Genomic DNA, 25,034 nt, shown 5'->3' with positions numbered 1-25,034 from the left:
TGTCTGAGCAAGAATTGTGTTATTGGGCTTCCTGTGCTAGGTATTAAGAGTTTATGCCTGCTCTGCAGGCTGTATTTTGATGTGGAGTTTGGGAGGTAGCTTTAAATTAGCTGGCTTGGGGACCCAGAGAACTCGAGCTGCAGCAGCACATGGCTCCATGTGGGTTGATTTACACCATTTGAATGTGATGCTGTACTGCCCTAGGACTACAGAGACACAGATGACACCAGTGCCATAGATCAGCTGCCATAAAGGTGTGCTAGAACATTTTCATCTGGTACTGTGCTCTGGAAAGCACGGTCTATTGCATCATAAATTTGGCAATTTGGAGTAGGGTTGGTGAGCATATTTGTAGCATCTGCTAACTGAGAAAACATTCAGATACAGTAAAAAACCATAACCATAATTCTTTCATGGATGATAACTGGTGCCAGCACAACATTAACATTACCTATTATGGGTGTAGACTAAACTTGAACAGCTCTTATGCAATTATTACTGACAAAAGATTAAGCAAACACACTTACTTTTGTGTATAATATATAATCCATATGGATTCTTCAGTCCAGATCAAATCTTATGATTCCCTTAGGCTAAATATATTTTTTTTTGACCTTTATGGAATTTATTGAATGGTTGTTTCTTAAAGGAAAAATAGTCCAATTTCACTGTAACAAAACCTTGATTATGCCTTCATTGCCGTTATCCATTTAATATCTTGTTAATGCAAAGAAAAGGCAAACACTGCAGTATAGGCTGCAGACCATTTTATTCTCACTGACTTAACAGCTCTTTTTATGCAGTTGACTGCTCTATGTTTCATCTGCGTAAGTTTTATTATCTTCCAAAGGAACTCTGTGTTTAATTTTCTTCTTCACTGCCATTTAAAATTGATAAAGAGGCATGCTAAATCCTTTGAATATCCAACATTTGACTTGGGGAAAAAAAGGCAGAGTAGAAATATAAAGGAGAGCTAGTTGGGCACAGGTATTTTTGCTTCCATGACAAAGTCCCTGCCGTGGTAAGACAACTTGCATCAGAAGACAAAGAGTGCCAACCAACAATGTCTACTCAGCAATCAAAGATGTGATTGGGAGTGTGTAGCCATACCTGTGGGACCTTTAGTCCGGGTAGTGACATACCCATGGCAGAATGAGTTTCAGCAGATAGACAAGTCTGTGCTTAATTGCTCTGTCGAATATAATTATTCTTGATTTGTTCAAATCTGTGTAGGAATTCCCTTTCTTAAATAGACAAATGAGATGGTAAAGTAATACCTTGCTTTTGCTTAGGTCTCACACAAATGTTACGTCTAAGAGGTTAATCCTGATTTGGACATTCCTACAGAATGGATTTCAAAGTCTAAGACTTAAACAATGCCTGTAGATGCTGCTTCTTAACTACTGAGTGTCTGTCTTATTTAGAAATACAAGGTACTTCTAGCCACAATCATTACAGAACGAAAGTACTTCTTCCAAAAATTATAGTTCTGCCAGTACAGGAAAACTACAGAATTTTGTGAGGATTATATTGGTAAGATTAAGCAGAAATTGCTTGTCTCAGAATTTTGTAAAAGCCTCATGCAGAAAACCTGAAGAATTCAAAAGAAAATTGAAACTTTAAGCTGTCATGCCTAATACTCTGTCTGGGACCTGGTTATTAAATTCTGTAAGATGATAAAAGCCCAAACCTTCTCATTTTATTAAATCATACAGGAATTAACAGACATTCATTTAATATTTAAAGGGATGAGGTTTTACTATAGTCAGAACTGTTGGCAAGAAAAACCTCGCTTCCTCTGCAGCTCATGGCCTGGAAAGCTGTGCTAAAGTGGGTGCATGGGATATCGCAGTGCTGAGGGCCAGAGATGCGCAGCTCCCCCTGACAGCAGGACCATAATTGTCAGCCTTTGTATAATTCCTCTGTAATCCCTTAAAGCACTCCTCCATCTCCCAGGATGCAGCACACTGCAACTGTCAAAATCCGTCTGGAAACATCGTCTACTTTAAACACAGAACTCTTGTAGAGCTATTACATATTTATGTTAAAATAAGTCTTGGTTGGACATCTGAGCAGGATCTGAATTTGCTTTTGTCTCTTCATAGCCGTCTCTCACTGCTGTGATGCTCTAGATACCTAAATGTTGCCTTTTCTGTCCTCTCACCTGCTAGTCAGGCACCCCTGTGAGAAACTCAACATTGTTTTCCAGGTTGTTTTGAATTCTTGAACAAGGTGCACTTACTTGGGGAAAAGTGATTAAAGTAAGCCTGATAATGCTTCACAGGATATCACTGCTTGAATAGCAAGAGACAGAAATTACATAAACAAAAACCAGGCTGGAAAAGTACTATGATTTTTAATGAAATTCACACTAATTCAGTGTAACTGTTAAACTAGTGCTTTATTGAAAAATAGTTTTGTTTATCTGACATTAATTGATTTAAACATGTTCTATTACACAGCTGCAGGAGGATGTCAAGTTAGACTTAGTTCTAAAATTACCCTAAGCTGTTCTGTTGTCCGTATGAAATGTAGCTGAACTTGCAGGGTTTACAGGAAGACATACTTTTGTTATCAATATTGTTACTGACTTTGCCTTTTTGCAGGCTGCCCACTGTTGATTTGCGTAATTTCTACAACATCGTCCCTAGACAGCTATGGAGAAAGTGGCAAGTGAGTATGAAAATGTCCTCACTCCAGGTGTAACCAGGATGTAAAATCTGATGGGGAGAAAACCTCATAGATCTGTTATCAGGGCGGTAGTTCTGCAAGATCCTGCTGAGGAGTAGGGGAGATAGCCTGTGAAAGCACAACTGTTGTATAGACATATTCTTAGACCTAGAAGCCTCAGGTTTACTTTTCACTGCTGAGATGATGCATGACAAGCTCCTAAGATGTTTTGCATCTGAAGATCTAGAATGGCTATTGTTAAAAATTTTGAAAATTAAGTTCCTTTCTAATTTGGAAAAAGAGAAGCAAATTTATCTGAATAAACACCATAGGATTCAATCCTATTATAATGTAAGCAAAAGATTTGGAGCAAGGGTTATTTTTGGTGTGTGCTAAACTAGTTTATATTGTCACTGCTGTAAGAAAGATGTGTGAAGCTGACAGCATGTTTCCCAGCCTCTTCCTCACCACCAGCCAGGCAAGGCAGGGAGGGCTTCAATTTGTCTCTTGCTACAATGACAGTGCTCACAGGACTGAAATGACTGCCTGTGATACAGGATACAAGAACAACAAATAGCAAATAAAACCTTTCCTTTCTTCCCATTTTTCCGACCCTAATGCTATTTGAAGGTGTGCTGGGGCAGATAGCTGTCACTGACTCTCTGCAAGACACAAATCAAAATGAGATCCTGCTTCAGATTCCCTGAGTGGGAGGGGAAAAGGAGCTTCTTACTGATGCTCTATCACGTCTCTTGCTTTTAAAATTCATCGGTCTTTTTGCACTCTCTTTTAGTCTCTTTTTTAATTAAGAACATTAATAATTAAATGACTGTGTGTTTCATCTAAAATCATTCTGATTTTTCTCTGCAGCTGCTGGCTTTCACTGGAGGATGGAGCAATCTGGGCTTTTGTGGCACCGGCATTGTTTGTAATTCTGGTAGGTAAAACCACGGCTGCTGCTGGTTTCTTGTTGCACGTCTGTGTCAGCCCCACACCAGAACTAGCTGAGGGTCTGATGTCAGTCCTTGTGCCAGGCCAGTGAAACAACAGAGATGAATGGTCCAGAATTACTTTGTTCCTCCTCTGATTTTTTGTGTTGTATGTGGTTGTGTATTAGTTTATGCATATTAATTCTCACACTATTCATTTCACTATTCCAAGACAAAAATACAACCTAGAATAATGGGACAGCCGTCTTCAGAATCAGCACTGTTGGGGCCATTAATAACTGTGTGGAACCAAGCAATCTTGGTAGTTTTAATAATTCTCAGAAAGATACCATGAAAGAACAAACTCTGTGGTTTGTGTTTCATGTACACCAGTAAAAGCTGAAAGGCTGATTCCACCCCACTGGTATTTGAAGCTTTTACTTTTGCAAGTGCCCTCAGTGAAGGTGATCACCAGCAGAGCTTGCAAGCAGTCAGCAGTGGTTAAAGCAATGGCATGAGCTGTCACCCTTTGGGTGAGCTCTGGGGAAGGTAACAAGCTGCCTCCACACCTGTCTTCTTACAGTGACAAGGAATTTGTGCTATTCCTCTGATTTTGAATGCGATGTTGGGTATGGCAGTTTGGCTGATCAAGGCAGGGCTGTTAAGGCGAGTTTGCTGGGGGTCAGGTGGCTGCCGCAAACACCTCTGCCAGCTGTAATGAAGATCATCTTGCCAGGGGAGGGTGCAGGTTCATGGCTCTGATGCTGATACACGAATGCTCTACAGCAGTCTAATTATGCCCACACATTACAGTGAGTTGTAGCTTAATCACTGTGATTACTTAAGGAGTCAGGGGTGTTCGCAGGGATTAAGTGGGACATTATTCCTTTTCAGCACTGTTTCCAATACTTTAATTGACCAGGTTATCTACGATTTTTGCTGCAGGTTATAATGTCAGAGTGACAGCATGAACATGCAATAGACACTGATTAGTGAAATCAGGTTGTCTTTAAGGCTTTACTTTGATGTTAAAGACATGAGCCCAAATCTAGACTAGAGTCTGCCTGCTGTGGTGTTTAAGGAGGGTCAGGTAAAATAAGATCCTGACTACCTGCATGGAGGACCATCAAAAGGAGCCACTGACTGTACCTTGTACTTCCCTAAGAGAGCTAGGATTTCCATAGAAAGCATGAAGAAACTTCCCTGAATTTCATCACATAGAAAAACCGCACAAATTCTGCTCACAAGCTGAGGGAAGGAGAGCTGTATGTATAGAACTAGTGTTTACCATTGAATCTCTCTGTAACTATTTGGCAAGCAGAGGGTGGCTCCTTGGCTGACCTTATCCATCACAGGCAATTTTATACTGCAGCTGAGTGGATATCCTAACGTTTGCCCAGGAGACAGTGAAATCAGCACCTCTTCTAGGCAGCCCAGCCCAGTCCAGCATCTCCCACCCAAGCCTCTGAAAAAGTAGGCTATATAAACATATATTAAAAAACCAATGAAAATAGTTGCAATACTGATGTGACAGAAATTGTTTCCTGTTAGCATTTTAATCAAATTATTAATGGCAACACTTGAAAGTCCCTATGCAGTAAGAGCAGAATTTCTTTTACCGAAGTGAAAGCATATACATGTAAATAAGAAATGTTGATCACTGGATGAGAGCTGGCTAAACAGCTCTGGACTTTGTTCCAACAAACGTAATTCCTTGTTGACCTGCACCTTGGACCTTCTGTATTTGAGTTTATATTCAAAGCTTTGTAGATATTGATGATTGGAGAGCAATTAAAACAATCTAATATTCAAATGTCTCCTCTCACATGAGCACTTGCTTTCTGGCCATTGTTCAGCAGCAAAGGAGGAAATGAGATGCAACCAGTAAACCCAAATCTTTCCCAGCTGCTGTCCAAAGATGGTATTAATCAAAACATGCCAGATAGTGAAATGCTTACTCACCTGAGTGAGCACAGCCTTCAACAATTTGCATGCGTAGCTGCTTGCCAGTGAAAGTAAGGGTTTAACTGTCTGGCTTTCACTGATGATATATAATATTTGTGCAGCTCAAGTTATATTCTTGTAGGGATACAAATATTTTGAGAATGAGAAAGAGTGAGCTCACAAGGTTGATCCACGTAGAGCAATTTGTTAAATAGTCTAAACCCAGCTCTGCCCAAAATAGCAGCAACCTAGCTAACAAATTATTCTCTCTGGGCATTGAATATGCTAGCTGAAAAATGTGTTGGTGCCTATAGGGAAATAACAAGGCTAAACACTGTTTTGTGTGTGCATGTGTGCCTGTGCTCTTTAAATAACGAATTAGCCACTAGTTGCATGAACTAGTGTTTAACTCTGAAAATACTTCTCAAAAAGCAGGTTTTGACTACTTCCATCCACAGTTTCTCTCTGCCAAGAAAAAGGATTATGCTGTGAAGAAAACAGGAGGACTGCTCTTTTCAACTCTCACTCCCTAGAGACTAGGCAGACACAGCATACTTTTGTCCTGCCACAGCCTCGCAAGGCAATATAGACATCACGAAGCCTTAAACAGAGTGGTGTGGTGGGAGTGTGACTGGGAAAAAATACTCACACATACTTTTCCAGGGAGTAATTCACAGAACCTCCCAGCCCTATATGAATTCCTATACTCAAAGTGCTCTCCTTGGGGTTTGAGTCAAGGGATGTGATGAAAGAAATAGTTCCTCCTATGTGTAGGGCTTTTGGCTTCTACCTGCATCTTAAGGTTTAAAGATCACTCTCCCCCACCCCCCAGACTACAACATCCAGGCCTCTATAGCATCCTCTTAAGGCAGCTTCGCATAAAAATTTTTGCAATTAATTTGAAAACCAACTTAAGCTCAGCCAGAGTTGGCCTGGGACATACTTCAATGGAAAAAAACCCAACTTGATAAAGCACCTGAATTTTTGGAACAAGACATTAAAACTTCTGGCAGAAGGCTTTGTTTGTTATCAGCCATCTGCTGCCTTGGTGTGTTTCCATAGATATGGCAGAATTAAGGAAATTCTGTGGAAAGCATCTGTGTACACGGAGCAGTGGGTATGCTACCGACAGTGCGGGGGGAGATACTGGGCGGTAGTGGCAAATCCTTTCTATTGTTTTCCCTGTAAGTAGTTATTTTCCTGGTGTTTTTTTACAAGTCTTTTGAATAAACAGCATTTTTATGGAGCTAAATGGTGTTCATTAGCATATTGCTAACAGTTCTGTGCTGTGGGGACATCAGCTTTGTAACCAGTGTCTTCAGATGGGACTCCATGGAACTTGGGTTCCAGGCTGACATTGCCATCACTGTCTTCAGTTGGTACTCGCTTATGAATATTCAATATACAAAAAAATATTCTCTCCCTTATACCTGCTGATCATACATGATTTAGTAAGCTCTGTTGTCACATGGTATTTATTCATACCTTTATGTACCAGTGTAGAATTAGGATAATTTCTGATATTGAACAGTATCTTACTCTGCAGGTAGGCCCACTGTTTGAAAGTGACAATTTGTGTCCCTTATTAGACATCATTCATCATGGGAAAAGGTGGCAGAATTGGACCCATAGTATTCAAAGGCCCTGAGACAGTAGGATTCCTCTGAGTCATTGAAATCAAGTACATACTTAAATGCTGTGGTGGATTACAGCACAAATGAACAGACCACAGCTGCTCATTTTTTCTTATTAGCACTCAGTTATGAGCACTTTTATTATTTTAAAATTAAATTCCTTCATTATTGTAAAATTAAATTTCTTCTTACTTAACCAACAGGAAAACATACAACTTTTTTGAACAAGGGGACAGGTTGTAAGAAATTAAAAATTAAGGATTAATATTAGGAAAGAGTAGAAGTCAGGGATTTGTTACACCTTATATATATTATTTATTTTCTTGTGTATTTCCTTTCCAACCTCAAGGTTTTGCTCTGATATTCAGCTCTGACTGGTGTGATACTACATATATTAATATGAAGTCATGTACACAGAAGTTTAAAATAACTCACTTTAGTCTATTCTATCTATAGTTGCTCAGGAATAGCTATAAGTGGAATCAGGTTTTCCAAAAATCATACTCCAAAATTTTAACATCCATCTAGTTTAACTGACTATCTGAGTTTGGAAATGGATAATACCCAGTAATGATTTTTGCTGTGCCCTAGCAATGGGCTGCAACTGCAACAACTTCAGCGTTGGTGTGCTACCAGCAATGTCATGATAAGATCAAATTAACTCACGCCGTGAGAGAGTATGTTAAACCTCAGATTGGAAGAGTCAGTTGTAACTCCCTGTACCATTGCCCGAAACTGAAGTGGAGCCTAAAATAGTTTGTGGTTTTAGAGGAAAGCTGGTCAATGGGTTTAATTAAGGCAATATGTTTTATCCATTTATTTTTTTTGGTTCCTCTGTGCTGCCAAGACTTTTCTTGGCTAGGATGCAACACACCACATCAGAGGGTTTTATGCATGGGATTTCTGCACTGTACTAAAGAAGAAACAAAAATCTCATGAGACTTGGAGGAAATCTAGGTGAAACCCTTGCAAAAAAACCTAAACGAGGGAAAGAATTTGTCTCAGTGAGTCTGGTCTGACAAAATTTTGACAAGAAAAGATTTTGAAAGAGATCCTTTTTACTCATTTAACTCTCTTCCTGATCTGACAATTTTTAGTAGATGAAGTTGTCACTAAAGTGAGCCAGAGCTCTCTGATGTCATTGGGATCTTTCCATGGGCTCTGGTGGGCTTTGAACCAAGCCTACAGTAATGGGAACTGGCAGCTTCTGCTGATCTTACAGAGACTTGCAAGTGCCTGGAGTTGGACAAGCTGCCTTGAAAGGAGTCCTGTGAGTTAAGAAACAAACGGTAATGTTATTAGCTATATTTTTTTAAAAAGTAGACTGTGGCCAGTCTAGCAGGCAGGCAGGCAAGCAAAAATATTCTAAGTTCCTCTGTAATTTTAAGGCAAAATAACTGCAACTGTCAGGTAATCCGGCTTTCCAGAAAAGTAAGAAATAGGAACTATATAAGGTTCCCTTATCTGAATGTTTATTCTCCTAGTTTGAACATTCTGATATAGGTTAAAGCATAATGAGTGTTTCGTCAACTAAGCATTCTCCTATTTAAATAATTGGCAATGTATTTATGTCAGATGCCAAAAAAATCACTGGAGGAACAATTCAGTGGCTGTATTTTGGTTTCCTGTTACAAGGGCAGTGAAAATACCTCCATGGTGTACTTACTGAAACGTTAACAAAGGAAGACATTTGTAGCTAATCTGTTTATTTAGGCTGGATGAGATTACTGTAATTTCTCAAATACCTAAGCAAAAATTTTCAAATTGTTCAGGAAATTTAAATATAGAACTTTGGGACTTGACTGTAATGGTTCATTGCTAATTTTACAAGTACCTTGGTTTTTATCAGCAGTGAGATCACAACGTTTCCTTCTCATCTTTTAAACTTATTACTAATGCGTCCTGGAAAGGATATAGTCACACTGACTGCACGAGAGGAGAAACTCAAGGCCTTTTTAAATTTCCACTTTAGACCATCCAAAATACCTAGGAAATTAATTTCAAATTTAATTTCTTTTATATAAAGAAATTAAAATTCAGCTAGAAATGCTGAACAGTTTGTGCTTTAGAAAACCGTCTAATTTGTCTTTGAGATTATCTTGCTTGTGCTGTTTTCATGAGTAGATCTTAGGGTTCATGCCCAGTTTGAGTGAGTTTGCAAGATTCTAAGTATTCATTTGTTGGTGCTTACCACTGATAACTTCCGTTGACTTTTGTAAGATGTAGGAAATTCAGAATTTGAAGAATGATTTATTTTATTTTTTACTTAATCAAATTTTGGGGGGCAGTATTTTAATATACATTATTTAGGCATAATCTGCATATTTTTAAAAATGCTATGAAGAAAGCAAAATCTAGGAATGTCTAAAAAGAATTAGGAATGGAAGAAAGCATAAGGGTTAAGTGCTTGTGAGGCTGGCAGGAGCGTGCTGTTGCCTGGAGTCATCAGAAAAAGAGATCATGGAGCATCTGTGCCAGGGTGAACCTAAACTGTCAGAGGGACAACCATGAGGAAGTGTCAAAAGAGGAGATTGATATTTTGGATAAAAGACTGAAAAAGGCTGCTGAGAGATAATGTGTTAGGAAAGAAGTTAAGGGTAGAGAGAGGCATTTTCTGTGTAATTCCCATGAAAAGCTGGAGTAATGATGATGATCATTTGGCGGACATGCAGCAGAAAATTGGAGAGTTTGTAGGAAAAGGAGAAGAGAGAAAGAGAAGAGAAAGTGCAACTTGTTCCTGTTCATAATTTGCTGCTTCAGCCAATATGTGTACAGAGAAAGAGAAGAGAAAGTGCAACTTGTTACTGTTCATAATTTGCTGCTTCAGTCAATATGTGTATTTAGCATATAAATGGGTTTCTCAAAAATACTCATTACCACCTCAAAGAATTTATAAAAGATATTTTCAAAATATGATTTGGTGGGAATAGGGAAAATGATCCCAAGACCATTGAATTTCACCTCTTACTCGTCTCTGTAAAGTTGATTGAACAACAAGTACACTTGTAATTGAAAAGCTGTCAGGTTCCATAGGGTGTTCTTTGGATGGACTAAAAAGCTGTGGCAGAAATGAACTGTCACAGCTATGCTTTTACTTTACACCACGTGATGATCTGCACTTAGAAATCTAAAATTAAAAGAGTGGTCAGACGATTTGAAAAATACCAAGGAAATTATTATCATCACTTAAACATTTTTGAATTCACCCTCTCATCTTCAGAATTAGAATATTTATGTCAAAATAGAGTATGATTATTGGCTTTTATCTGAGCAACAGCACTATTTTTAAATCCTTTCTTTGTTTTTGTGCTGTAGTTCAGGATAGTTTTATTCTACCCTTGTTCTTAACTTGATGCTAAATATCAGCTTTGTAGCTGATGTGTAACTTTGGACAGGAAGGGGAAAATATGTCTTTCACCTTTGCGTTCTCTCCTCTCTTTTTTTTCCCTTCAAACCCAAGGTCTTTGCACAGCAAGACAATCTCTGCCGCATTTCCTTTAAGTGATAAAGATTTCCTTCTTTATTCACCTGTGACTCCAGAGCAAACTCTCTTTTGTTAGACATTTTCAGTGCTAGTCTTTTCAAGATTTCCTGCTTTTCTGGTGGGAGTTCTTTTTATTTTATTGATGTTTCTGCTGGGCCTGACATCAGAAAGAGCAGGACTTTTGAAGAGCAGAGTTCAGGCTTAACGTATTTTCCTCATTGCTGTTTTAAAATAATCTTGTGCTTAAATTGCAAGCAACTTTCATAAGAAACAGGAATCGTACGTTGTGAAGTCTAGCAGGAAAGGTGCTCTCTGAAGTCTGCGCACATGCAAGCATAAAAACAAAGAGCACGCAGACACATGCCTCTTCGCTGAAGTTCTTGTCTAACTTGTCAGATGATAGTAGATTATTAGAGTATTTATTTGTACAGTAGGGGTCGTGAGCACTTTAGCTGTGAAGCAATGTATCAATCCAGCCTTATCCTAAACAGGCAAGGACTGTTCCTGAAGGAAAGAAAGTACAAGCAAGAACTACCCACCGCAGGGACTATACTAGCCCAAAACTGGAAACCTCTTTTGCCAAATAAATACAACATGCAAAGTTCCTATTTTCTGTTGTATTTGTACAATACACTCCTAGGGCAGTTTGCACCTCTGACACAATCACTACTTATTTTCCTGACCAAGTCTTGTTCCTTCTTCTTCTTCTTCAGGTCAATATTGGTATTCTCATTGCTGTCACAAGAGTTATCTCAAGAATCGGTGCAGACAACTATAAAGTCCATGGAGATGCCAATGCCTTCAAGTAAGTTTTTCCTCATTCAAATTATATTATAGCAAGTTCATAATCTCACACTAGCAATGTCATATCATAGAGACATGTATCATGGACTTCTCCCAGAACACTGATATCATTCCTCTTTAGTAAAAAGCAAATAATGTTAAAGGTAGCATATAATTCTCTTGAATGCAGCCAGTTAACCTGTGTTTTATGAAAGCTGAATGCTGCACAGGATGAAAGCTGTGGTTCAGCATGAGCTAAAGTATTTTCCTGCTTATTACAGTCTCCAGCATTTGCTGATTCATGATTTTCCCTTTTATTAATAGGGACGTTCCTCTTCTTGCTATATTCAAAGATAAATCTCACAGAGCATCGTTAATCTGTACTAGGGTATTGCAACTATTCTGATCCTTCAGAGGATAAACCTTGTTTCTAGCCCCAGTTCAGCATATTTAGGCATATGCTTATCTTTAAGGCTCTCTTGATGCTGCAAAGCACACAGACTTATACTGGATTTAAATGTGTGCTTAAATTCAAGTGGGTCTTTATATCAAGGTGCCTTGAGCCTCTTGGGATGGTGGCCTTTCTGAGAGTGTATTGCCTTTAAAGTACTGCACTAGGAAGGCTAGAGGGAAAATGAAAGGTAGACACATCACTACATCTAAATACACAAGGACAAATCCTGCTTTCTAAAATCTATAGGATTACATATGGGTAGCTAAGAAGATAATTTAATATACTGAGTTTAAAGTAAGGTGCTGAATATTCCATTTTGTATTTTGTATATCCTACAGATCCTTTAGTCCAAACATAAAAATGACACTGTATGTAACTCAAGGAATATGTAACTTAGGTAGAAAAAAGATGTGATGGTGGTTTGTGTTTAATGTTTCTGAGTCACAAGCTATTGTATGATAAGGATTTGGTGCCACTGCTCTGAAATGGTATCATAAAGAATAATTTTTATGCTTGGATTACTTATGTAATTTTAAAAATGCCATTAATTGTTAAATATTGGTGACAGTTACCTAATTGAAGTTAGTTTAGTTATTGTATACCTATCTAACAGGAAAAGAAAAGCAGTAAATAAATCTACACAAAAATCTATAATATAATTACACTGTATTGAAATGAAAAGCCTGGGAATTAAAACGACTGTTTCAGGTTTGGCTGAGTCCCTGTGACCTTCAGAAATACAAAGGAAATATAGAACCTTAGGACGCAAATAACTATATTGTCAATGCCAATTTCTATGCACTATTGGAATTATGAAGACAAAGGAACAGCCTCCATAATTAGAAGAGGAGCTACACAGATTGCTCTATGTACTTAGATATTTCCTTACTTGTATTACAAGGAATTGATTCAATACACACTGCACCCTGCACGCTAGTATATATTATTTTTTTTAAAGAAAACTATGTGTGTGTTCATAAGTAAAACAATTTATGAATGGTCAGTCTAGGAGTAAGATGAACTCCATTTAATCAGGAGTATACGTTCTTAGTTCAAATATTATCAGCTGTAGATTTGGAATGGTGGAGCTCTGTACTGAAAATGTGACTTCTCCAGACACCCCAGCAAAGAGATGCTCCTTTTGCCAAGTAATTTTTAAAATAGTTTTAGGATTTGACCTAACAAAAGTGATGGTGGAGGAGAAGAATGATAATCAATGGGAAGATGTATCTTGAAGTGTTCAATTGTTAAATTATTGGTTAAGCAGAAATATGCTGAGATAGAAGAGCTTTCCTCAAAGAACTATATTAATTCAATAAAATAAAATTGAAGGTAAACAGAAGATACAGAATAGCTCTTTTTCTGTAGATATTACAGAAGTATGTCCTCAGAAGAAATTTGAAATGAGAAGAGTGCAAATAGCTGCCCAAATCAGATCTTAGAGAGTATTTATACCCTGATTCAACTTAGTGGTGAGGCATGATGAGTTAGAGTTTCATGTACAGAGGATGTCATGGAGAAAGTAACTGGTCTGTTGGAAAAAAGACATGTAAGGCCTTTGTAACACTAGATTTCATTTTCTTGTCATCAGTATTGCTTATACAGGTGAGAAGTTTATGTGTCTAGTGTGAAATCATTTTGTCCCTGGTACCATTTTCCAAAAGAGAAGATAACAAAAGAGAGTTCTGTTCTGACAGCTGCACAGGAAATGTTTTTCATGGTGAAAAAAACCATGCCTCCAACCACTAAAGGATCCTAGATGTTGATTAGAGGTTGTTAACATGTGAGAGTGGATAAGCAAAGCAAAACAAATCAGTGATAGAGAGCACAGAGAAATCAGAAAAACGCAACAAGCTCTGTAGTCCCTGTCAAGTCGCTGTCAGCAAGGACTACAAAATAGTTTTTGAATCAACAAGTTCAGCTGGCTTAGGGAGGAATCACTGAAGACTTCTAAATGCTTTGTGTAATAGGAGCCTTAAATAAAGGGCCTGTCAGACATCCATCTGAATAGGGCAGTTCATTTGATATTAGCTGTGGGGGGAATGGCAAGATGTTAGAAAAAATTTATCAAGCACTTATTAGAAACGCAGCTGAATTAAAATGGCACAATGTGAAAGCACTTTGTCACCATCTTGCAGTTGTTTGCTGCAGTGAAGTGATACATAAGGCAGAAGTGGATTTTTAAGGCTGTGTTCATGGTTTCAGAAAGCCAAAGACAGAAAATGAGAACTGCAGTGCAAGGAGCTGTGGAGGGGAAGCCTACTCAATCTAATAACCTTGAGAGGGAAAAAAAAGGGGGATTTCAGTGCTGTCTTTTCAAGCTGGAATGAAATTTAAGTGGAAAGCACAATGAGAAACAGTAAGTTGCTGTCTGCAACAATTCGAATAATAGCACTTAAACAGCAGGGTTTACGAGTGATAATGAACTGAAAGGCACAGCAAACCTGGCTGAAGAACAACAAAAGCGCCTGTGGCAGAAGCATACGAGAGGTTCCAGCACCAGCTTGCCTTTCCTTGGTAACTCAGGCCAATATTTATATCTGCTGTTAAGCACCTGACTAAGAGGCCTCACGCTTGCAGCTGTTGTTGAGTTCAAATACGAACAGCCATTGTAGTCTGAAAATCCCAGCCGAAGGTTTTACAGAACAGGCTCATCATCAGGCTCACCTCTTGCCAGGCTTTGCTGCGAAAGGAAAAGTTTAATCATGCTGACAAGGACTGGCTTCCATTTCTGCCGGCAGCCTGGATAGGAGAGCACCTGACCTGGGTTTGTCTCCCCCAACCCTAGATCTCAGTAAAGCTGACACCACCTCCACCTGGACTCCTGATCGATGGAGAAATCGGCTGCTTCTACCATGCAGCTGATCTCATCTGTTAAGTGTTCATCTCACTTGCCTTAAAAGTTCTAATTTCTCCCCAGTGACTGAGGGAAGCCTAGACTGCCCAGTTTGTACTCAGATATCATCTCTGTGCAGGTCTCCAGCCAGGTGTGATAACTCATACATCTGAGGCTGTCGACCCATAACTGAGCAGAGATTACCTTTAGGAAATTGTCAGAACAAAGATGCAGTTGTGAGCCATGATGATATCAGTTAGAAAGGGTATTTATTGTTAGAGAATAAAGCTAGTACTGAAGCATATGTAGTTTCCCTAAAGATTAAGTTACTTGGCAACACAAGTGGATATTACCAACAAGACTTGTTTCTCTTGGCAACAGACAGCGATAAACTGATGTAATTATTTAGAGTAATTGTTCTGATTTTCCATATGGCAACAGGTCCTCTCAAATGCTGACTCAAATGTGACTACAGGATACGCATCAGGGTGAGCCAGGGCTCTGCTCTGAAGGCAGTGTCCGTCAAACTTTATATTTAAAAGCCAAAATAGAAAAGGAGGTTGTGAACAAAATTCTTTTGTTATCATAAAATTAATTTATTATTCATTTTCCCCATTCACATTGCACCCAGAATAAAGTGCGGTACATTATTGACTGATTGACTTCTTCAGGTTCAGATGTTGCTTGTCCCCGTGGAGACATCAGACAGCATCTTGCTGAGCACTTTATTCTAGTTTCAGAGATACTGGTATGGACATGTCTTTTTGTTTGTTTGTTTAACGTAAATAATAATAGCACTCCCAAAATAAACTATAGGATAGATTGAAGAAGCAGCATAAAAGAGTAAGTTTATATGATACATGAACTGCAAAATACCCAATAATTTAAGGCAAAATTAATATAATTAATTGATCAGTATGTGATCAGAGGTGCTAATTAATGCATAATAGACTCCTGTGGCAGTCTGAACAGTAAGTATTCGGTTGTTGTAGGAATTTTTGTGTGTGTGTGAAAACAGTCACTTTTTTAGCATCTGAAACTTTAATTCTGCAAGAGCAGTTTGCTGGTAAGAGCTGAGGAAAGAATTATTATCAACTCCTATTTATTACTTGTATTTACTTAAGAACACACTTTTTGTATTGTATTTTGAAGCATATTGAACACATGTATAGAAGATGAGCTCTTTCACTTAGTCGTGATTGATTACATTTGAACATTTTATTAGATGATTAGCTATTGACTCTTATAAAAATAGTTTTGTGTAATAATTCAGATGCTGCTTTCTGAGAATGTTTTGCATCCAGGGAACACTTTTTCCACCAAAAAGCTAATTTGAATGTTTTAGTTTATAGAATGCGGAATCAAATACTTTGAAACATTTAAAAGCATACATGCAACATTTGTTTGCATTATCCATTCCTCTTTTAGGGAAATCATTAATTGTATGTTTGAGTTTAAGCATATAAGTAGTCTCTCTAAGCTTAATGCAATTAAAGCAGATTAGTTTAATGGAATTGCTCACGTGCTTGAAAAGGCACATGATTACATTTCTGAGCGATGGACCATTTGAACTTTTTTCTTACTTATTTCTGCTGCATGTAAAGTTTTAATTCTGCTCAGTGCATTCATTAACTCTTATTAGGACCTAAATAACTTTTTTCTTGCTGCTGTATCCCTTCAAAGTCTCATTGCTGTGCTTCCTTGGGAAGTTACTTCTCTGTTACAGTGAGAAAAGATATCTAATGTGACAGTTTTAGAAATGGGCACATTTCATTACTCATGGGGAGAACTCTTCCCTGATTAAGTCCATCACAGGTAGTCGTTTGATTGCATGAGATACCTGGCTCCTGGATTACAAGGGTTAAAGTAGAATACAATTTTCGAAGATCTTAGTTTTGCACTAAGACTAACATTAATCATAATAGAGGAAGAAATGCAAAGCATGTCTCTGTTGCAGGAATAGTAGTTTCAGTCTAGGAGCAAAGATACAATGCTTAGCTGTACCACTGCGCTTTCCCAACTAGTTCACTTTTGCATTGTATTGTCCAGAAGAGACAGTTTCATTAACTTTTCTTGAATAAATTGCCAAGTCTAACTCTTATTGAATACTTTCTCACTGCTTGCTCTGAAATGGTCTAATGAGTTGGAAAAATCTCTATCTTTTTTATAAAGTGTACACTTCAGAAGCCGGTGAACCAGAAGTGATAGCTATCATACTCATCCACAGAGAAAGCAATTATGACAACGGTAGACGTATTTCTTAGCTTTTTACCCTTTTCTTTCTTTCATTTTACTCATTTCCTTGATCCCTCAAAGCTTGATCTTCACTCTGTAAAATAATAAAACAGCCTCTTAGTTCTCTGTTGAGTGAAGAAAAACCATTTTTTCTGTTTAGTTAAATTAATGACTGAAAATCTGACAAATGGCAGTAGCTGCAGTGCATGGGAGCAAAACAGGGCTTACAGGAACTTTTTTTTCAGCAGGGCAAGCAAGTCATGTAAGCTGTTGTGTTAGTTCATTCCACATTTTTTAATACAGCATAAATCACTTCGCATGAAACTGAAAACAGAGTATGTAGGTTTTATGTAAATCCATTCCTTTGGTTATTTGAAAAAAAACCCCCAACTGTACAGAAAGATTTTCCCTTTGACAGATACAAATACAAGAGGGTTGTCCTCCAACAGCTCATGATGCTGCAGACATCTGTATGGTTTAACCGTGTAATTGACCATTCCAAAGCACTTTGCAAAGCCATCTATTATACCCCTGCAGCACACCGAATGCACTGTGGCAAATTGCTCATCCGTTTAATCAATGATCGGTTCCATGCCATGACTCTGCATCAGTATTTTAGTATTTTACTTTGTTTATAAACATTCTGCCTGCCTTTCAGCCCAGTCATCTTTTGTCTTGGATACCAATCTTACGAGTTAGTGCTGATAGCTTTGGTGCTTTTAACATGAGGCATTATTCTGCAAGATACTGTCTATTTGTTGCATTTTGTTCTTGTGATTCCATTCCTGTTTCGTGTCACTTGGTGTCCAAAGACTTCTCTTTCTAAGGATTATTTGCTACTGTTCATTTTCACAGAACATACTTGTCAATCACGGCCCTTGCTTGAAGTTCACGTGAGAGCTCTCCTGCCAAAGGAGATACCATAATCTCCCTCTATAACTAAATTCCACTCCTTTGTGATAGCATTAGGGAATTGCTTTTTTTTCCCTCCCTCCACTTCCAGGAGAGTTGAGGAGCTAGTTACAATCTGCAAACTCTTCCGAAAGTCTATGGGGATTCAAAATCCCTAGCACTAGAAATTCCTTTTAGTGCCTTTCTAGGTGGCAGATGCTGCAGCGTAACCCTCGGAGAAACGGAACCCCTGCTTTTGTGTGCTCTGTTGAAAAAGAGAGGAGCTTTTCCATTTGCTGAAGGAGATCCATCAGTTAGAAAGAGAAGTGTGGCAGGCCAAATCTGCTTTCAGCAATTCCTTTTCTTGACAATTTCTAATTGTTTATAAGGAATCATGTTCAATGAACATGGCTTCAAACAGCATGAGTGATGTACCTCATGGAAACTCTTGGAAGGAAGAGACTTGACTGGCAATAAAGGAAATAATTAAAATGAAAGCATTAAGCAATGACAATTAGTGAACTGAAGTGCTACTGCCAATGATAATGTCTTTAACCTAATTAAATTTTTGGCTCATTGAATATGACAAATACAAATGCAGTTTGGGTATCTCCTTATTAGACTCAGAGTTTTAGACTAAAAATTCATGGATTTGAATTTTGCCAATGAGAGCATTAATGAGGGAGTGCTAATCTTTTAGGAACCATAATGATAGTAATGGTAGTGCTTTCTTTACTGCGGATGCTAAGAGTCATAGCACTGGAGAGAGGTTCCAGGCCATGTTGTGATTGTTCAGGCACATTTTGGGAGGAGTATTAAAAGCTTAAAAGTATGTAAAACATAACTACGGAGAGGAGGCTACTCTGCAAAACCACAGAAAAAGGGACAAAGAGTAATAGGCTTAAACTGATGAAAAAATCAAGTATCTTTAGGCTTCCAATAGCGGGAGGGGATTTGCAAAGCAATGGTGTTGATCACCTGGAGAGCTGCTGAGCTTCTGTCTTTTAATGGCTTTCAGAAGTGGTTGCACAAATGTCTGTTAGGGCTAATTCTGGTGCCAGGAGTGACAACTGATCCTGTCTTGTAGCTGAGCTGGACAAGACAACATTGTGAGCCCTACCATGACTGTTTTTTTTTTTTGATTGTCTCCTTCTGAGCCAAAATCATCCTTTGTGGGAATTGTTTTCTGTCTGTCATTTCTCCTTAAACAGGATTTACTGCTCTAGCGTGATCAGGGCCTGTTGATTGTGGGCTCCAAAGGAACAAGCAGCTCTGATGCTCATGTGCCTGTTTCTTTCTTTTGTGAGGAAGGGCAGTAAGACACGACATATAGGTACCAAATATACTAGGAAAACTTGATATTTAAGGGGTGCTGGATTTTCTGAGTATAAAAACATAATCTGTTTCATTAGCGATGCCTAGGCATGCTTGTTTTCATATCTGAATGTCAGAATAGAATGAGGTTTATTAAAACTTGGTTATTAAATCCCTATGATGAAACCTTGCTCTGAGTACAAGAGAATCAGTAATGGAAGGGAAGGGTATGACAGAAGGGGCCATACCAAGCCATTCCTCAGCTATTACAGTTGGACTTGATGATCTTTGAGGTCTCTTCCAACCATAATGATTCTATGATTCTATTTCTTGTTTTCAATGTCTAGAAACCTATGTTGTGCTAATTGATATACAGTTGAATCAATCTCTTGATTCTACCCTATCAGTCCCTGATAGATGCTAAGAGCAGTTGCTGCAGGTGAAAGCTGTTCTCTGCAGGAGCTTCAGGGTGCACTGTGTTGAGATGGGGCCTTCTTAAGTCAAATCAGGATTTATACAGCATTTAATGAGAACAAAACTCTCTGCTGGCCCCATGCCTAAGGTTGGATCATTCCTGATGAGTCTCTTGCAGTGTGCAGGGTGCCAGCATACACAGGAGTTGGGTCGAAGATGCTGTTAGTGATGATATCGGAACATAAGGGAGCAATGCAGGTGTGGTGTCGCCCCCACGCCAAAATTGTCTAAAGAATAGCATATCTTCTTTACTTTAGAATTCTAACAACAGAAAGTTTCAGCTTTTGAAAACATACAGCGAAAAAGACCTTTGAAGTTCACATTCTTTTGTTTTTAAAATGTCCTGTTTGTTTTTAGGTTTCAGTCTTTTAATATCTGATTTTAAACCATGAAAATACTGGTAGGAGGAGTACAGTGTTATGAGTCATAGCTTTTTGCCTGGTACCAGAGTAACAATTAAATGCTGGTCGTTCATCATGAAATAGTACAATTCACTGTGGACAGCAATAACTTGAAGAGTTTGCTTGAACTGCTGCATTTACATCCTTGGTCCAATTTAGAATCCTAGAACTCTATGTCAGCTTTATGCAGAATAATAAGACAAATATTACAGTTATGGCATTGCAGAAAGTAAATGTTTATTTAAACATGCACCTTGTGCAGAGCAGTAGGCAACCTGGTAAATCACTACCCAGTCTGACACAGCTCTTAACTAAGTGTGATTTACATATATTCCTGACAGTGCTCGCTCAAAATAAAATTAAATAAATGAAAAATATGGGTAATTACAATAAAGAAAAGGTCTTATTTTAGAAACAAAAATCCTTTTAAACTTTTAGATACTATCTTCAGGTAAGTAATAAAATGCCATTAACTATAAATATGTTACAGTTGTTTTGGAAATAGAAATTGGAAATTATGCCCAATTCTTTTCAATTGAAAAAGATGTGAGGCAGAAACATATATTTTAGTGAAAGAAACTGAATAAAAAGCACTTTTCTTTTGGAACAATATTAGAAATAATAAAAAATACAGTTAAGTCGGATGATAATTGAAAGCATGAGAATGTCAGGGATAGTGAGATTTTCGAAATGAGGTGCTGTGATCACCCTATGAAGAGCCATGTTCTTTAACTCTACTGTGTTTATTATCCCCAGCGAGTCTCATGTAGCTTTTCCAGCCACCCTCCCAAGTTAGTTGCCTAATTTTAATAAAGATATTAAAAAATGAGGGAATATCCAAATACAGTAACAGAACAAAGAAGCCTTAGGTGTTCTCATGTGAGTAGAGATAGTAATGATTCAGATTACTTGTTCAAAAAAGTAAGCGGCAATAAGACAGACATAAATATGTATGGAGCCGCATAAAGGAGCTTGCCATGAGCTGTTGTCTGAGCCCACTGTACAGAACAAGAGAATCAGCAAATCCTCATCTCAGAAGTTAAAAAAAAATAAATGACCAGAGTTTATTTTTCATTTTCATAATGTATATGGAATAGCAACTGTACCCAATACTGCAGCATCTTACTAAAGCAAAGGGCTTGAGATGGTTCCAAACAGGCAAAAGAGCCTCAGACATGAGCGCTGGCATTGGGGCAGCTCCCCAGCAGCCATCTGCCTCCGTGGCCAGCCCGCACCCCAGGAGACAGCCAGCCGGCAGCCTGCAGACCTCCTGCTCCTGGAGACCTCATGGGTATTGCAAAGCGGCGAGGGAGAAAAGAGGAGAGGACCGGAGCCTGGCACGACAGAACCTGGATGCTCTAAGGAGGTTAGCAGGGAAGTAAGCAGATTTTTCCGTATTTCCCATTTGCAACCAGGTCCTTGGGAGAAGGCAGGAATAAAACCAGTTAGTAAAACATTTTGATTTTGACCAATGAGAAAAATTTTTTTTGGAACTTTTCTGACTTGGCTTTTCTGCAAGTAATACAGCATCAGCAATGACATTAACTTTGATAAACACGATAAAAACCATATGTTACCTGGCTTCTTTAATGCCAACTTAATAAGAAATCAAGTTCCTCACATTACAGCATTGCATAGCTGAATGCTTTTCTGCCATTTGTGTTATCCTCTGAAGCAGCAGTCACTAGCAGTTTTTAGAAACCAGACAGCAAGGCAGTGTGATTGTAGTTGTTCTTCAGCAGTTCTTTTTTTTCCCTTATGTACATTTGAGACAGGCGGTCAAGCAAGTATACGGCTATTTATTTGCCACTACTGCAGTTAAAGCTCATGTGAACCATTACACAGAAAATTACTTTTCTTTCTCAGTTTATATGCCTGACCTTGATAGCTTTGCTGTTCACTGGTACTGTTGCCATGGAAATGGGAGAATGATCCTTCTGTTGATATCATTGCATCATAATTAAGGGTCACTGAGACTGTTTAGGTCAAGAGATCATTTTCAGCATTCAGCTCCTCAGGGGGTGAATGTTATTCCACAGAAATTTTGTGTATGGGTTGATGTGATTGTCAAATTAAACTATGAGCCCCACTGACTTCAAGCGAAGAGCCAGAAATATTTGCCAAACCTACAGATTTCCAATACACCCCATCTCTGTGAGCCTGCTTTTTCTGGGCGTTCCCAGGCATACAGAACTACCAAGCTTTGAAGTTCATTGCCACTTGTCAGCTGAACAGTGGTAACTGGCTGTGTGATTTCTCCTGACCGTTGTTTCAAGATGACTTGCAGAGATTTAGCCAATTAAAAATAGTAAGTGCTGGGCTAATGTAGATTCATGCCTCACACTGACAATATACCTAGGGACAGTCTATACAGAAAACTGTCATGAGATGGAAGAAGTCCTGCTTTTAAAATGGATAAAACAATGGAGGCTGTAGTGAAAGAAATAATTAGGTGCAAATGTTGGAGAAAAGAAGTAGATGACATCTAGCCTGGCCCATCTGACACCCACAGGCAGGATCTAGCCCTTTGGGACATTTCCATTGCCTTGTCCTTGGAAGAGACAGGTAATGAGTTTTCTGGGAATAAGCTGTCTTAACAAATTCCTTCTCCTGGGCTGAGTCCAACGTGGAGCTAAGCACTAGGTCCCTGTCAGAAGAAGGGGGGAGTCTGAAGGAACATCTGTTTTCACATATGCAGAGTGTCCAGAGCAGCCAAGGTTAGATTATCCTATTAGTATGTTGCTTCTATAACTAACTTTATGGTCATATTTGGCAATTAGTTATTTGATATCTTTGCCTGACCTAGAAACATAAATAATATCATAACCATTTTCAAGCCAAAACTAGCTCATGGCTAACTGTATAGGGATAAAACCAAATCCTCCTCCACAGTTTTTGTTGTCTGGTTTTGAGAAAAAAATGCTGCTCTTTTCTTGGGTTCTTGCTCTGTACGGTGCAAACTGAAAAAACAAGAGGACTGTTTCACCTTTGGAAACAAACTGGCCCTTAATAATAGCATACTATACAAAAAAGACCTGACCCATTAGAACACTGCAGTTTATTTTCTTTTTAAAACAACAAATTAACCACTCCAGAATTTCTGGTCAATCTACTTTTGCGAGACTATTAAAGAACCCCTGAAGTGGAAGTGGGTAATATTTGCTTGTCTTCTTTTTCCCCTCTTACTTCCTTTAAAGTAACTGCAGAATCAGCTTTTAAGGAAGAACCAAACACTGTAAGAAATAGGAAAGTGAACCATTTGTGTTCAAGAAATGCATAAATCTTCACTATTGTAAGGATCAGGGCTTGTTCTTTTCCTTTTCCTTTTAAACTGCCTTCATTTTCCACGTGGTTTTCTGAGAATCTGATTATTTTGGCTTCTGGCCATGGTCATCAGTTCCAACTGCTGGGAAATTCATTCTCCCATCCATTACCAGAGTTTCCCAAAAAACCATTTTCAGCAGCCATATTTTTGGGACTTCAAAAAAATTTAACATGACTGCAACAAACAGTCAACCCTTTAGTCTAAAGAAATGCACCATTGGTTGTGAATTTATTATAAATGATTGTACACAAAAGGATTGTGTCATTGCTGACTATGATGGTACTCGGCAGATCTTAAGTGATTGTCTAACTGGAAATATTTATACTGCATGTTCTTTTAGAGGTTGCTATGGGTAAAGCGAGAACATATTCTGTTACACTGGGGCTGTTCCTGAGGTTCAAGTGATGCTGCAGTAGAGGCAGAGCATGAAAGGAACCACAGAGACACACAGTGTTTTGATGGTTAAAGCACAAATGTGCAAGACTATTCACTAGCAAAAGCTCCCAGTCACCTTTTAAAAGCAATGACTTCACTGAGAACAGAGAACCTTTTGGGTGTCTTGTGGGAATGAATACACGTACAACTGGGTATCCCCTGGTAACAAAGCCTCTCAGTACAGGTACTATATCCCATCCATACCCAATTATTAATACTCTTTGGTTGGATGTGGAACATTCTCCTTCTGTGAGAATAAGCTCTTATTATTTTCTTTGATGACTCAAACGCAAAGTTTATTGGAAAATTAGCTCTCACATTGGGCTTGGGGATCGAGAAGCAGAGCATGCTGTCTCAGCAGCAATGCAATAAGAGAAATAGTGTAAAAATGTTGGAGAAAGGAATTTTAGAGAGAGAATGGAAAAATCCCACTGCAAATTCAGTTCCCCGGGGAAAACTGTAACCACTGAAAATTCAGCATGCAAGGACATTACCTTTTAATTCTTTATATTCTTTTAATAGCTTGCATTAAAGACAAGGAGAAGGACATGTTTTAGTTAAGTACTTATTACTTTGGAAAGTATTTTTTCTTTTGTAGTTTTAGGATCAGGAGGTGACGGAGGTGATATGAGACTTGATCTGTGGAAGACTTTAGCAAGGCATGGATTCCTAAATCCCTGGTTAGGTGCTGAAGTCAAAAGTCAATGCCGCCAGCACCTCGTCAGCATTAAAATTCTTAAGGTACCTTCATTTCTGGCCATGGCCGTAATTTTGTCAGGCTTGATGGGGGTTTGAATAGAGACTTGGATTTCAGTCCCTGCTCCACTGAATATTTAATATAAAATAAGAAATACTAATAAAGAAAGGATTATGTAGGACTCCTCTCTCAGGGGAATGCCTCACAACTAATCTGTGGAGTATACCACCTCTCTCTGACCCAGTGAATATTCAGTTTTTTAATGCAAGTTGAACAGGTTCAATAGGTGAGAATAAGCATCAAGTAGGGAGTCAAAATGCTCTTCTGGAAAAAAGGGAACTGCAGTCCCTTAGGCAGAAGAGTGATTTGAGCCCACAGCTCCTATATTCTGGGTAAATGCTGCATCTACTAAAGGCAGCCTCAGCTTTTTGGAAGACTTGTGAGAAGTGGCACTGCTTTGGCAGCATCTGCCTTCTTGTGAGCGTCTGTGGTGAGAGGGCTGGGTGTTGTACATTGAGCATGACAGAA

General features: G+C 38.6%; 1 protein-coding gene across 1 annotated transcript in view; it reads left to right on the top strand.

Moving 5' to 3' along the window:
- The window catches only part of GPR133 (G protein-coupled receptor 133), a 154,905-nt gene that overhangs the window by 117,231 nt on the left and 12,640 nt on the right, over nucleotides 1–25,034 (top strand). The window contains exons 19-21 of the mRNA XM_009697328.1: nucleotides 2,607–2,673; nucleotides 3,541–3,607; nucleotides 11,375–11,466. Coding sequence (XP_009695630.1) covers nucleotides 2,607–2,673; nucleotides 3,541–3,607; nucleotides 11,375–11,466 — 226 coding nt within the window. The remainder of the gene's footprint in view (nucleotides 1–2,606; nucleotides 2,674–3,540; nucleotides 3,608–11,374; nucleotides 11,467–25,034) is intronic.

The sequence above is a fragment of the Cariama cristata genome, unplaced genomic scaffold (assembly GCF_000690535.1).
Source record: "Cariama cristata isolate BGI_N322 unplaced genomic scaffold, ASM69053v1 scaffold4983, whole genome shotgun sequence".
NCBI lineage: Eukaryota > Metazoa > Chordata > Aves > Cariamiformes > Cariamidae > Cariama > Cariama cristata.
Note: the sequence above shows the minus strand (reverse complement) of the source record. Positions and strands in the feature narration are given on the sequence as shown.